Source organism: Macrobrachium nipponense, chromosome 12, assembly GCF_015104395.2.
Source record: "Macrobrachium nipponense isolate FS-2020 chromosome 12, ASM1510439v2, whole genome shotgun sequence".
Lineage (NCBI taxonomy): Eukaryota > Metazoa > Arthropoda > Malacostraca > Decapoda > Palaemonidae > Macrobrachium > Macrobrachium nipponense.
In genome coordinates, this window is record NC_087205.1 from 93,831,676 (window position 1) to 93,845,870 (window position 14,195).

At 33.4% G+C, this 14,195-nt stretch overlaps 1 protein-coding gene across 1 annotated transcript in view; it reads left to right on the top strand.

The window, feature by feature from the left end:
• LOC135224878 (FK506-binding protein 5-like) overlaps positions 1 to 12,658 on the top strand; it is a 109,090-nt gene extending 96,432 nt beyond the window's left edge. Inside the window, exon 4 of the mRNA XM_064264201.1 lies at positions 12,468 to 12,658. Coding sequence (XP_064120271.1) covers positions 12,468 to 12,658 — 191 coding nt within the window. The remainder of the gene's footprint in view (positions 1 to 12,467) is intronic.
• Positions 12,659 to 14,195: the final 1,537 nt, after the last annotated feature.

The window sequence follows — 14,195 nt, forward strand, 5'->3', positions numbered from 1 at the left end:
TATGTATATAATATATATATATATATATATATATATATATATATATATATATATATATATATATATATATATATATATATATATAATATATATATATATATATATATATATATATATATTTACTGTTTATATATCGTTCGTCTCCATAACACTGAAAGGAAATCTGAATATCGAAAATAATTCCCCCCTTTTTTTTTCCTGTTTATACCACCAACGCAAAATCTAAATTTATGACTGGAAATTGTTCAGACGTAATCTCTCCACGTTTTATTATAAAAAAAATATATAGTGAATCATTACGGAGCGCTCTCTCCCAATGCCAAATGATCCGTGTTTGTGTGAAGTCACTTTTAATTTGCGTAATGACTTTGATGGATTATTACACGAGCTTATAATTATTTATTACTATTATTATTATTCGCCAATTTTCAATACCTTTTTTTATTCATTTTCGTGGATTTAATTCGTCACCTTCTCTCTTTTTTAGCGCAGTTTGAATGTTCCCGTAACTGGCATTAATTGACAGAGGGGTAAAAATCAACGAGATAATACAGTGATGTTATATATATATATATATATATATATATATATATATATATATATATTGCATAAATCAACGAGATAATACAAAATGATCAGAATCACACGGTCACAAACTAAAAACTGTGATTTTTAAAGCATGTATATTAAAAAAATTTTTTTTTTTATTTATTATTTAACAATTAATATGTGAAGATGGTTATATATATATATATAATTATATAATAATAATATATTATAGAATCATATATTATAGATAATATATATTATACTTATATATTAATATAATATATATATATATAACATACATAATTTGCTGCCTCACATCCGTCACTGCTATCTGGGCGTGAACTTTCTTTAGTGTTAGCAGGGTGAAGCTAGAACCGTGGAAGATTATTCATAATCCTCTCTCTCTCTCTCTCTCTCTCTCTCTCTCTCTCTCTCTCTCTCTCTCTCTCTCTCTCTCTGCTGAGACAAAGACATGAGGTGTTAATCTCTAGACGAGCCATTAACATAAATTCATATGTCATGTCTGCAGACTTATTGTTCTTTCGCTAATGAGAATTAAACACGCCCTTACGTCGAGCTGACCTTATTATTATATGCTGGTTATCTATTATTACTGGAATGGACAATGGAACAGAGAGCCATTAATCATGAGCAAGCAAGCACACACACACACACACACACACACACACATATATATAGTATAGTATATATATATTATATAATATATAGAATATATATTATATATATAATTATATATATACATACATATATAACTACATATATAATAATATATATTATATATATATATATATAATATATATATTATATATAGTACTGGTATCTTCTTAGGCACGAAGATAATAGATAATTCAGTTGTATTCACATAGAAAATGAAAAAAGGTATATCTCAGAAAATGCCCAACAGTTTCGTCCTCCATTGGAGGACGAAACTGTTGGGCATTTTCTGAGATATACCTTTTTTCATTTTCCTAATGTGGAATACAACTGAATATATACTATAAATAATAATGGTATATTAATAGGGTAATATATAATTAATATTATTTATAGTATAGTATATATATATGAAAGCGACATAATCACCACTGAATAAACTAAACTCTCTCTCTCTCTCTCTCTCTCTCTCTCTCTCTCTCTCTCTCTCTCTCTCTCTCTCTTGACACAACAGGACTTCGAATCCGGTGATAGAAGTACAGCTACAGAAAAGATAAAAGCATAACTTCAGAGAGGATAAAAGTATAGCTTTGAAGAAGGTAAAAGTATAGCTTCAGTAAAGATAAAAGTATAGCTTCGCAAAATGTAAAAGCATAGCTCTGGAAAAAGGGGAAAAGTACAGCTTCAGAAAAAGCAAAAATATAGCTGCAGAATAGGTAAAAGTATAGCTTCAGAGAAAGGGAAAGTAGAGCTTCAGAAAAGGCAAAAATATAACTGCAGAATAGGTAAAAGTTATAGCTTCGGAAAAGGTAAAAAAATAAAAAATTAAAAGTACAGCTTCGGAAAAGGTAAAGTAATGAGGGGAGTGAGTGAGTTCTTCTTGCCCTCAGAAAGGGAGGAACTGCTCGCCCCCTTTGGCATTACTCTCCGTGACGTTGCCATGACAACGAAGAACGCAACCCTGATACCCGATTACTCTCACGCGAAAAAAAAATTAAGTGAAATAAAAAAAAAAAAATACTGCTAGACGAAGGGTGAGGGAAAAACCGAAAAAAATATAAGTGAAATAATATAATACTGCTAGACGAAGGATGAGGGAAACTAAAAAATAAAAGTGAAATAAATAAAATATATAATACTGCCAGCCGAAGGAAATAAAATTGAAATAAAAGTAAAAAAATATATTTTTTACTGCTAGACGAAGGATGAAGGAAACTAAAAAAAATAATAAAAGGGAAATAAACAAAATATATAACAATCCAAGACGAAGGATGAAGGAAACAAAAAATAAAAGTGAAATAAATAAAATATATAATACTGCTAAGACAAAGAGTGACAGAAACTACAATAAAAAAACAAAATTGAAATTAATAAAATATATAATACTGTTAGACGAAGGGTGAAGGAAACTAAATAAATAAAAGTTAGCAAAATAAATAAAACACTGCTAGACAAAGCGTGAATGAAACAAAATAAACAGTGAAAAAATATTAAATAAAGAAACACATAAGCCAGCTCAATTAAGCATAATTGCGTTTTGCTTTTGTAAACAGAACCTCGGGGGCGGGGAGGGAAATTAATATTATTTCGATTACACAACATTTATACTGCATACTACACACATGTGTTCTCTTTACTAGAGTTTTGCTCTTTGCGTCAGTGATCTATCATATATATATATATATATATATATATATATATATATATATATATATATATATATATATATATATATATATATATATATAGGGACTTTAGTAAAGTCCCTATAGACTCTATTTTAGAATACTTAGCAATGAACTAACTCAGCATGAATACCTCTACCTATAAGTCACATTATTCACTCACGAGTTTGTGCATTTGTGATTGTAAGTTTATATTCATGGTGAATGTATCAACAAATTTTTGGCATGGCAATAGGGAAATCCTTTATCACCATTACTCTCAAACCTGTATATGGAATTCTTTGAAAAACGCTACTTACCTAATATCATTCATATTCCTAAGTAAAGTGGTTATCGTTACGTTGGATGATTGCTTTAGGCTGTTATAGGGAGAAAAAGACAATGCCTCCCTTTCTTAGACGTTTGATACAGAGAGAACCATTTCAATGTAAATTCAGTATTTATAGGAAACCGACTAACAACTTAACTTATGTTCATTTCTTCTCAGGCCACCATCTTAATATAAAAAATATCAATTTTTTTCCTCTATGTTTTTACGAGCATTGCGAATCGTCAGTCCACAATATTTGGATCAAGAAATTGAAAATATATAAGAAAAATAGGGAAAGATTATGCTATCCTTCACATATATTAGACATTTGTTATAATAAAGCCCACAAAAAGTTTTATACTGAAATAACACACAGAAAGAAAATTCTGATAACATTCTCAGTTTGCCTTATTTTAACGGATTTGAAACCATTAAACCATTGTTAAAAGCTTTTAATGTCAACCTTGTTTTTCCTATAATAACACACTAAAAAGAATGTTAATAAAAAATGGCCCCAGAAAAAGCAACAACATAATATATAAAATTCCATGTATGGGATTGTCCCTCATTCTATATCGGACAGTCCAGCAAAGGCTAACAGGTAAGGCTAAGCCAGCATAAATACTCTGTAAAAACTGGCAAAAATCTAATGCATTATTCATTCATATAAGTGAAAACAACCACCGAATTAATTGGTTGATAGTTTCAGTAATTGCATGGTTCAAGAGATGTCTTATCACGAAATCTTTTAGAATCTGCTTTAATACAACTTACTTTTCATTGTAATTTGCAATGTTAGTCGTGGCCTTTTCCATTTAGACCCTTGTATCTGTAACATGTTTAAGAATGACCCTCAAAGATAATAATTACTGACTTAAATAAAAAATCAGTTGCCTTAGAGTTATTAACGTTTGTTGTAATGTATGTCTGTCATGTTTTTGTGAATATGGTTTTGTTTGCCAAGTTCCGAATAGCTGTCACCTATAATCCTTTAATTGTCTGGAAATTGTATCTGAGATGATTGTCTTAAACCTTTAATTGCACCCATTGTTTATGCTTGTTTGGGAAGGTTTCTTATCTTCCAGGTGTGTCGGATTCTAGGTACTAATCCCTTTATAATCCCTACTGTCAGTTATACGAACCTTCTGTATTGTCTTTTCTCGTATTTATGTCAGTATCTGCTCAGTAAAGGACTTTTAAAGTCGAAAGATCTTGCAGACTCCTTCGTTTATCCCTTTTCCTTCGTGGCATTTATCTTTATTATGGATTTATCACGTTCCTAACTTTCGTGTGATTCAGTATACATATACATGTATATATATATATATATATATATATATATATATATATATTTCAGACTATATATATATATATATATAATATATATATATATATATATATATAGATATTATATATCTATAGATATATATATATCTATAGATATATAGATATATATATAGTATATATATATATATATATATATATATATATATATAGATATAGTATATATATATATCTATATATATAGATATATATATATCTATATCTATATCTATATATATAGATATATATATATATCTTATATATATATATATATATATATATATATATATATATATATTACATATTAAAAATAAAGGAAATGAGAGTTATCATGGAATTACTTACTATTATTATTGTTATTAGTATTAGTATTATTATCATTATTATTATTATTATTATTATTATTATTATTATTATTATTATTATTATCACAGCCTCCTTCTATACCAATCAAATTGGCTTGTTTATTATTATTGTTATTGTTGGCCAGGCAGCCAATCATAAAGCAGCTCCCAATTCACTAGCCAATTAAAACGCAGCGGCACGAAGCCCCCCCCCCCCTCCCCGCCCCTGCTGCAACCCGCCAAAATAAAAGCAGACTGACTCAACCTCTCACTTCAGTCCATCACCCACCTCCGCCTAAGAGGATGTCTGAAGTTTTTCAGACGAAACGTCGCTGCCCCACAAAAAGAATAGAAAAGAAGAGAATTTAATATCAATTCTACCTGCAATAAACTCTACGGGATATACCCGAAAATGTGACTACCACCAGGTGCGTTGCTCACCAGTTTAAGCAACACAGAAAACAATAATTAGAAAAATAGAGAAGAACCTTTATAAAATTAATGCAGCTGAGGCAGCCATCACTTTTAATAAAACATGTTTAAAAGAGGGTTAAAACATGTTTTAAAAAGAATGGTTGACTTTATATATTGTTTTTCTATTTTTCTTACAATTCGTTCTCAGGCTCACGTGATACCAGCTATTATACCAGCATCAACACCAGCTCTAAACCAAAGACGACCCCGGACCGGAATTGAATTACGCCTACGGAATAATACCGGCGCTGACCTGGAGCTGAGATCCTATTCTAATAAAATAAAAGATTACCTTCAGCATTTATAATTTTTTTTAAATTCCCAGTATGAATATTGGCCAGTTACTCAGAAACATCGCTGAGCGAATTTTAAGGAAAATAGAAAAAAACAATATATAAAATCATCTCGCTTAATTCTGCCATTCTTTTTAACAGCATTTGCCTAAAAGAGGGTCTTCTACCATAAAATATTTTTTTTTTTCTTTTTTTTTTTTTTTTTTTTTTTTTTTTTTTTTTTTGCTCTATCACAGTCCTCTAATTCGACTGGGTGGTATTTATAGTGTGGGGTTCCGGGTTGCATCCTGCCTCCTTAGGAGTCCATCACTTTTCTTACTATGTGCGCCGTTTCTAGGATCCTACTCTTCTGCATGAGTCCTGGAGCTACTTCAGCCTCTAGTTTTTCTAGATTCCTTTTCAGGGATCTTGGGATCGTGCCTAGTGCTCCTATGATTATGGGTACAATTTCCACTGGCATATCCCATATCCTTCTTATTTCTATTTTCAGACCTTGATACTTATCCATTTTTTCCCTCTCTTTCTCTTCAACTCTGGTGTCCCATGGTATTGTTATTATTGTTATTTTTTTTTTTTATGCTCTATCACAGTCCTCCAATTCGACTGGGTGGTATTTATAGTGTGGGGTTCCGGGTTGCATCCTGCCTCCTTAGGAGTCCATCACTTTTCTTACTATGTGCGCCGTTTCTAGGATCACACTCTTCTGCATGAGTCCTGGAGCTACTTCAGCCTCTAGTTTTTCTAGATTCCTTTTCAGAGATCTTGGGATCGTGCCTATGATTATGAGTAAGATTTCCACTGGCATATCCCATATCCTTTTTATTTATATTTTCAGATCTTGATACTTATCCATTTTTTCCCTCTCTTTCTCTTCAACTCTGGTGTCCCATGGTATTGCGACATCAATGAGTGATACTTTCTTCTTGACTTTGTCAATCAACGTCACGTCTGGTCTATTTGCACGTATCACCCTATCCGTTCTGATATCATAGTCCCAGAGGATCTTTGCCTGATCGTTTTCTATCACTCCCTCAGGTTGGTGCTCGTACCACTTATTACTGCAACGTAGCTGATGTTTCTTGCACAGGCTCCAGTGGAGGGCTTTTGCCACTGAATCATGCTTCTTTTTGTACTGGTTCTGTGCAAGTCCCGGGCATTCGCTTGCTATGTGGTTTATGGTTTCATTTTTCGTATTGCACTTCCTACATATGGGAGAGATGTTATTTCCGTCTATCGTGCTTTGAACATATCTGGTTCTTAGAGACTGATCTTGTGCCGCTGTTATCATTCCTTCAGTTTCCTTCTTTAGCTCTCCCTCTGTAGCCATTGCCATGTGTCATCGCTGGCTAGTTCTTTAGTCTGTCTCATGTATTGTCTGTGCATTGGTTTATTGTGCCAGTCCTCTGTTCTGTTTGTCATTCTCACTGTCTGTATATTTCTGGGTCTTCGTCTACTTTTATTAGTCCCATGCACTCTTTAGCCACTCGTCTTCACTGGTTTTCAGATATTGCCCCAGTGCTCTGTTCTCGATGTTGACGCAGTCCTCTATACTTAGTTAGTCCTCTCCCTCCTTCCTTTCGTGTTATGTATAGTCTGTCCGTATTTGCTCTTGGGTGTAGTGCTTTGTGTATTGTCATATGTTTCTGGTTTTTCTGATCTATGCTGCGGAGTTCTGCCTTCGTCCATTTTGTTCCCACTATTCCTGCGCTGTATCTGATTACTGGCACGGCCCATGTATTTATGGCTTTTATCATATTTCCGGCGTTGAGTTTTGACTTGAGTATCGCCTTGAGTCTGCATATATTCTTTCCTGATCATGTCCTTCATCTCTTGGTGTTGTATATTCCCTCCTTCCATTATTCCCAGGTATTTGTATCCTGTTTTTTTCTTTTTCTTCATCTATGTGTTTGATGTTGCTCCCAACCTGGAAGGTTAGCTTTATCCCTTCAGTTCTCGTTACTTTCTTATTATTATTATTATTATTTTTATTTTATTATTATTATTATTATTATTATTATTATATTATTATTATTATTATTATTATATCAAGACCTCGCACGCGGCTCCTTCCATGCCACCTCTGACGCCGATCACATTGGCACTTTTAACGGATCAAGTGACCAATCTCTCTCTCTCTCTCTCTCTCTCTCTCTCTCTCTCTCTCTCTACACACACACAACCGAGTGAAAAAAAACGAGTTGCTCTCTCCTACCCTACACAGATTGGTTTCGCAAAACATGAAAATAATATATCTGCAGCAGGGCTGGGTTCAGCGACAGCGCGCATGAATAATGCAGCCAGCATCCGACTCGATTGTCAGCTGGAACGTCACTGGTTTGGCTATAAAAACATTAATTTTTCCCGATTTTTTGGGGGGGGGCTTTTCATTGGGGAGAAGGGAGTAATGCGATCGATTTTTTTCTTCTACTTACGAATAATTAGACCGGAAGTCTGGGTTCGTTCGTGTGCATTATGGTTTTGTAAAGAATTGTTTTGCCAGTAAGCGATTAAATCTAAATTATTGAAATAATTTATTCTAAATTACTGAAATAATAACGTGTGAATTTTGATGCATGCGTAAAGTAATAGTCTTCTAGCAATTCACACGTTGCCACATCTAATTCTGGTGCTAGGAAAATTTTACATTACTGACAAAAATAGATACATTCAAATCCTAGACACGCACACACACACACACACACACACACATATATATATATATATATATATATATATATAAATATATATATATATATACTATAATATACTATAGTATAATTTTATGAAATATAATAAAAAGACATCCTCATACCTCAATATTTCTCTCAAAACCGTACTTTATTTGCCATATGAAAATTTACTAACACTGTTTTAAAATTCCAACAGCAATTATCGATAAAAGCTTATTGTGAAAAAGTGCCAGAAGTTCTGCCCGTCTTTTGAAAGTTTCGAATCCCATAAAGAGGAGACCCAATTTTTTTTCTAACCTTTTCTTTGTGGCAATATTCAACCGTACACAAGCTGATGTACACCGCGAGTATATGTTTTATCTTCTTTACATCTATGAGGTCATTCGGCGCTGAAACTGAAATTGAGAGTAAAAGGTTTGAAAGGTGTAACAGGAGGAAAACCTCAAGGCAGTTGCACTATCAATCAATTGTTAAGAGAGGGTGGAAAGTAAGGTGGAAGAGAATATGAAAGCAGGTACAATAAAAGTAATGAAGGGGGTGGCAGCTAGGGGCCGAAGGCCCGCTGCAAAGAACATTAAATAATGCCTGCAATGCACCGCATGAGGGTCCACTGACGGCACTAACCCCCACCCCCTTCGGGGCTTACAGAGGAAGAACCCCCAACAGTGTCGAAGACTGGATTGAAAGTAGATGGACTTTATCTCAGTACTTAACTGAAACTTACGACAGATATCAAGATTCTTTGGTAATTGGTAATAGGTTACATCGAGGCCTGAGAGCCCATGGACTGAAAATAGATGGACTTTATCTCGGTGCTTGACTGGAACTTACGACAGATATCAGAATTCTCTTGTAAATAGTAATGAGTCAGAGAGTAGCCTGTGAGCCAATGGACTGAAAAATGATTGGACTAGTTCCGGGAACTTTCTTCAACCCGCTGTTAGCAACGCAAGCTAAGTTGTTGCTGTTGTTGTTGTTGTTGTTGTTGTTTTTGTAAATGGTAATGAGTCACAGCGAGAACTGGGAGCCAAGGGACAGGAAAAAAAGATGGACTATAATCTCTGTACTTCTCAAGAACTTGCAGTCAGCAAGGCAAGCCAAGTTCCTAGAATCTTTATGACAAAAGTCGTCGGAACTAAAGAGAAAAATGAGCAGAACTTTTGTGAAGCATAAATGAACGACGTCAGTTCCACGGCTGCATAGCAACCCTCTTTTCACCAGATCTTACTCAGTCTCAGACAAAGAGAACTGCTTCTCTTCTCAATGGTTTTATTTATGACTTCTTCAGAGAGTTGTTCGTGCCTTCGCAAGAAGCGAAATTTGCAAGAATCCCATAAAGGCTCGGAGACTCCTCGTCACAAAAGGACGAAAACGAATTCATTACAAGGGGTCGTTCGTCGTATTATTTGATAAAAATGAAAAATTTAATGCCTGCTCCAGATATTATTGTTCAAAATGAAAAATCTAACGCCTGCACCAGATATTATGAAATTTAATTTCCGTAAAAATTATAGCTAAATCATTTGGAAACGGAAGTTAATATATAGGCTCTTACTGCAACCATAATGATAAAAAATAATTATCAAGTTAAAGGTTTGAAAAATATAATAACATCCCACTGTGACAATTTCCGTAAATATTATAACTCAATCATTTGCAAACGGAAGTTAATATATATATGCCCTTACTGAAAACATAATGATAAAGAATAAATATCAAGGTTGAAGGTTTAAATAAAATAATAAAATCGCACTGTGAGAGAGAGAGAGAGAGAGAGAGAGAGAGAGAGAGAGAGAGAGAGAGAGAGAGATAGAAGGGTGGCGGGGTGTAATCACTCGTTTCATACCCCATCTCATCAAATAAGACAGAAAATAATGGGGGGGGGGGCATGAGACTGCACTGTCTTCTTCTTCCAGTGAAGAAGAGAGAAAACATCTAACACAGGACAAAATAAACGCTGTCGAAACCGTCTTTATCAAATTTTGTAGATGATCTACGATGATTATTCGAATGTGCGGTTATTAAAATGGTTACTAAAACTTACTAAAACGGTTACTAACACTGGGCAATGAAGATAAACCCAGACGAATGATAAACAGGTCAGTTCATCTCCGCTTTCTGGATTGAGCCGAAGGGTCAGAGCTACGAAGCGGAGATCCGTAACGCTCTGAGCACTGCGGACTCTCGCCTGCTCTTGAACACGGAAAATGCCACCGTCGTGAGCGTCCTATTCTCTTTAAGGAGAGAAAGAAGGCAGTTCTGACAGCGATAGGGACGATAGTTCCTCGTTATTGCCCTTCGTTAGTAGCGGCAGTTAATGAAGGTTTCTTTTGTCCGAATAAAAAAAAAACATTTTATATTATTTACTGACGTTAGAGAAAAGGCTGCCCTAGAATTGAGGGCGACTTATCGTTATTTCTTTTTTTTTTCCTCTTTACTTCACGATAACAAATATTGCCTTTGTTAGAAAAGCAAATAGAGTTTCCAGAATTATGTATTAGCTTTCTAAATGAGCTATTTTGTTGTGTCTCAGATTAGTTTTTACGATGAAACTATTATACAGCCTTACCGCGATTTTATTTTATTTTATTTTATTCTATTTTTTGTCCGCAATTCGTTCGCATGGCATGAATACCTATTTAGTAAAACTCTCTCTCTCTCTCTCTCTCTCTCTCTCTCTCTCTCTCTCTCTCTCTCTCTCTCTCGTACATACATACACACACCTTGATAAATACCTCTTACCGATAACTTCATTCCTTCCCCTAGTACGTCTTTCAAATTAAAATATTATCATCTCTGTAGATAAAACCTATTCACGCGGAACAAGCCCACCAAAGGTGCCACTGACTTGAAATTCAAGCTTCCAAAGAATGTCTTTTTCAACCTCCCACCGCCGACCCCCCATCACTGCAGCAGCAAACTGAACATGACACAGAACCAGTGATTTTTCACCGGACCTGGGGGGAGGATCGTACCCTGGACATCCGAGTGGCATGCTACGACGCCAACTACTATACCAGAAACTGCTTTAGCTTAACAAAGGTCAGTGCCTTAATCTTATTCTAAGTCATTTGCCTTATTATTATTATTATTATTATTATTATTATTATTATTATTATTATTATTATTATTATTATTATTATTATTATTATTATTATTATTATTATTATTATTAACTGCAACTCAAGAAATAAAATTTTTGTTCAACGAGGACCCCAATGTTACTGCCAAACTCCAAAAAAAATTTAAAAAAATACTCCCTGTTAAAAAAACTCAATTTACTATAACTCAAAAAATCAAATTTCTTGCAACAAACTCAATTGACAAGTTCAAAGCCCGTGTACTATCCTAACATTTTCTATAATGCATCACGTAAAAATCGGTTATAGCATTGACACAGAATACCAAAAGATAAGTAACTCTCCCAACTAGGACACAGATTTATTTATGTATTAACACATAGTAGACAGCGACAGAGAGGTACGAGCTCGTTAACTTTGGACTGAAACATTAAATCTCAGAATAACGTGCACTTATATAATGTTGGGAGTAGCATGCAGGCTGGCTTAAATATAATATATTCATTGCGTTTTATTTTAATGTCCTCTCTCTCTCTCTCTCTCTCTCTCTCTCTCTCTCTCTCTCTCTCTCTCTCTCTCTCGCACGTTTAATAATAATATATTCGTTGCTTTTTTATTTTAATAAGCTCTCTCTCTCTCTCTCTCTCTCTCTCTCTCTCTCTCTCGCTCTCTCTCCTTCCTCCTCTCTCTCTCTCTCTCTCTGGTTGGAAAACATTAAAAAAGATGAACTGTCATTAGTTTACTGCGTACCAAGCAAAAATAAGGCTCGGCTGAAAAAAAACAGACATTGGACAATCAGCAATCAGAAAAGATTACGGAATACAATTATCAGAGGAGGCTACAAAAAAAATAATTATTATAATAATTACAAAATTATAATAATTGTTCACCATGATTCAACTTTTTCATTTATTACATGCCAAAGACACATAAAGAAAACGTTATACGTAACTTTTACTATCATTTTTCAAACTAGCAATGGTTCTCTCGTTGCATCGCGGGATTTTAGATTCTAGTAGAAATATATATATTTGGCATTTACAGAAAAGTACTACTTGTACTCCCTGGGGCAAGACACGGACGAAAGCCACCAGGTTCGAACCGTTATTTATGGCCTGGGAGGAACAAGAATTCTTAAAGAAGAGAGGCGAGAGGAGGAGGAGGAGGAGGAGGAGGAGGAGGAGGAGGAGGAGGAGGAGGAGGAGGAGGAGGAGGAGGAGGAGGGTCCTGGATAAAAGAGGTTCAGTCTTCCTTGTAAATCTACTCGTTGGATTCCCAAGAGCCAGCCGAGAAAGGAAGGGCGAAGAACTTGAAGATATCTTTACAAGAGTGAAGACTCTTTCCTTTTAATATTTTAGTGACATGTTATTTTTGTCTATATGTTCTATATATTCAATTCAATTCGATCAATGACCATATATTCGTTTAGTATTACAAAACGGAAAACGTTTTTTTATATATATCTTAGTGACATGTTATTTATTTTTTGATATATTCAAGTAAATTCAATCTATGACAATAAATTATTTAAGTATTACAATTGGAAAACACTTTTTTCTCATTTTAGTGACATATTTTTGCCTATATATCCAGGTCAATTCGATCAATGACAATAAATCAGTTTAGTATTACAGTAGAGAGAGAAAACTTTTTCGTATATATCTTGGTGACACGGCATTTTTCCTATATTTTCAAGTCAATTCGATATAATGACTATAAATTCGTTACGAATTAAAAGATGGAAACTTTTATTTTATATATAAAAGGATAAATATATATTATTTAATATAATAATATATATAGAAGAATATAATTAATTTATATGTATATATAAATTTTATATATATTATATATTTAATATTATATAATAGATATATATATATTATATAAAATAAATTATATATATTATAAATATTATTAGATAATATTATATTATATGTAATATATATATGATATATATATATATGTATATATATATATATATATACTATATTATATAATATTATAATATAGTGATGCATTTTTGTCTATATCTTCAAGTCAATTCCATATGATGGACATAATATCTTCAAGACCATACATACGAACATACAAAATATTATGTTTTCACGATATGGTCTCAATCTGTAAATAGCACATTCATTCACATAATATAATCTTTATTTTACATAGGAATATTAGATTTGCTCCATACGACAATATGTTATGTTTCGGAAAACACTAACAATAAATATAACCTAACTAACATACTAAATAATAATACGTAATAACACATTTTAAATCTATAAATAGATGCAAAACTATTTAATGGTCAATTTATCTAGAACACTACGTTCAATTTCAAGACAAGAATTCATAAAAATGTCGCGCAAGAAACTGCATGTTTCATATTTTGACAAAATACGAAACACGAATACTTCTTTTCTTTCATTTTATTTTTTTTTTTATTCAGAACGTGCCGGGGACACAAGACGGGCGAGGAGAGGCAGAAGAAAACGTGTGCTTCTCCAAGAGACAAGCCTCCTGTTACATTATGGAATAGCGACCCCTTCCCCCGACCCCCGCCCCGAGCACTGCTCGTCACAAATAAAAAAAAACTCTAGCAAATACGTCTCTTATTTTGCCCTTAGCATGTTGGAAATATGCATAGGTCAATTGTTTGATGCTTAAGTTAATTTAATGTGTTTGGGAAAACGGTCATAATAATTATATATATTCATATATATGTATATATACACACACACACACACACACACACACATATATATATAT